Source organism: Phytophthora parasitica, assembly GCF_000247585.1.
Source record: "Phytophthora parasitica INRA-310 unplaced genomic scaffold supercont2.21, whole genome shotgun sequence".
NCBI classification, from domain to species: Eukaryota; Oomycota; class Peronosporomycetes; order Peronosporales; family Peronosporaceae; genus Phytophthora; species Phytophthora nicotianae.
Window position 1 is genome coordinate 128,510 of NW_008649007.1, and position 1,018 is coordinate 129,527.

General features: G+C 48.6%; 1 protein-coding gene across 1 annotated transcript; it reads left to right on the forward strand.

The window, feature by feature from the left end:
* Positions 1 to 44: 44 nt before the first annotated feature.
* PPTG_09756 (hypothetical protein) lies at positions 45 to 936 on the forward strand (the record flags this gene model as incomplete). Its single annotated transcript, XM_008905544.1, has 2 exons — positions 45 to 839; positions 913 to 936. 2 exons carry the CDS (start codon positions 45 to 47, stop codon positions 934 to 936), a joined length of 819 nt encoding a protein of 272 aa, XP_008903792.1.
* Between the last annotated feature and the right edge of the window lie 82 nt (positions 937 to 1,018).

Genomic DNA, 1,018 nt, shown 5'->3' on the forward strand with positions numbered 1-1,018 from the left:
ACGGAGAGAAGCTTCGATCAGACACGGGAGCTCTGCACCGTGAGATGAACTTCTTAAAACACGAACAGGTGGGAACGGGCTGCATCACGGCCAATGGTCTTCACTTTCCCAAGCCAGGATACTTGGGATGGTACGGGTTTAATGGGATAATTGATGAGTTTAGAGTGTGGAATGGAGTGTTGACGCAAGATGAGGTAACTAAGCTGTCAAGTGGAGAGAATGGAGTGGAAATGCAGTTGTTGGCGTCGTTGAAAGTGACTGGACGTGTACCACGAGGATCCAGATGGAATGTCAGCGTTGTTCGCTGTTCCAGTCCGATAGAAAGTCGACAACTACAGATGGTGAGAAGCAGAAATCGACTTGTTATTGTGCGACCGGAGCAATTACCGGCTGATACGATCAAGACGCTGTGTAGTTACTTGACTGGGTTTGATGCATTCAACTTGTCCCACACGAACTTTTGGTGGATGCAGTACTTTTCAGATGGATCAGTCTGGAAACGAGTCTTTGATGCTACGACTGACACGCATATTGACCAGCCAGATCAGCCGTGGAAGAAGCAGTACATGACGTCGCGAGCGATGTTGTTCAGCGGTCTGCAAAATAGTGACGACCGACAGATTGATTCGTATGCGTATTTTACATACGCTGGTCATACGCAACGACGACATTCTCGGTTCCGCTTAAACTTTCTAGGCAGTGAGAGCTTCAGCTTTGATGTTTGGTTCAGTCTGCTGCCAGCCTCGGATAATACGTCGTTTGGCGGGATTATCTATGGAGCTCAGTCGTCAAGTCGGGAGAGCCGAAGCTGGCCATTTTACCACCAGCAGTTTGTGCTGGTAAGCTCAACTGGAGATCTGTACTGCTCGGTATTGGATACTCGACCTGTGGTGGCGAGTAATTTGGAATCAGATCGCTGGTATCATCTCGCGCTGACGTACGACAACGATACACAGATTCAAGATGTGTATCTGGATGGCGTAAAGATCCATTCAAGTGCGGGTTCACTTCATCGCGA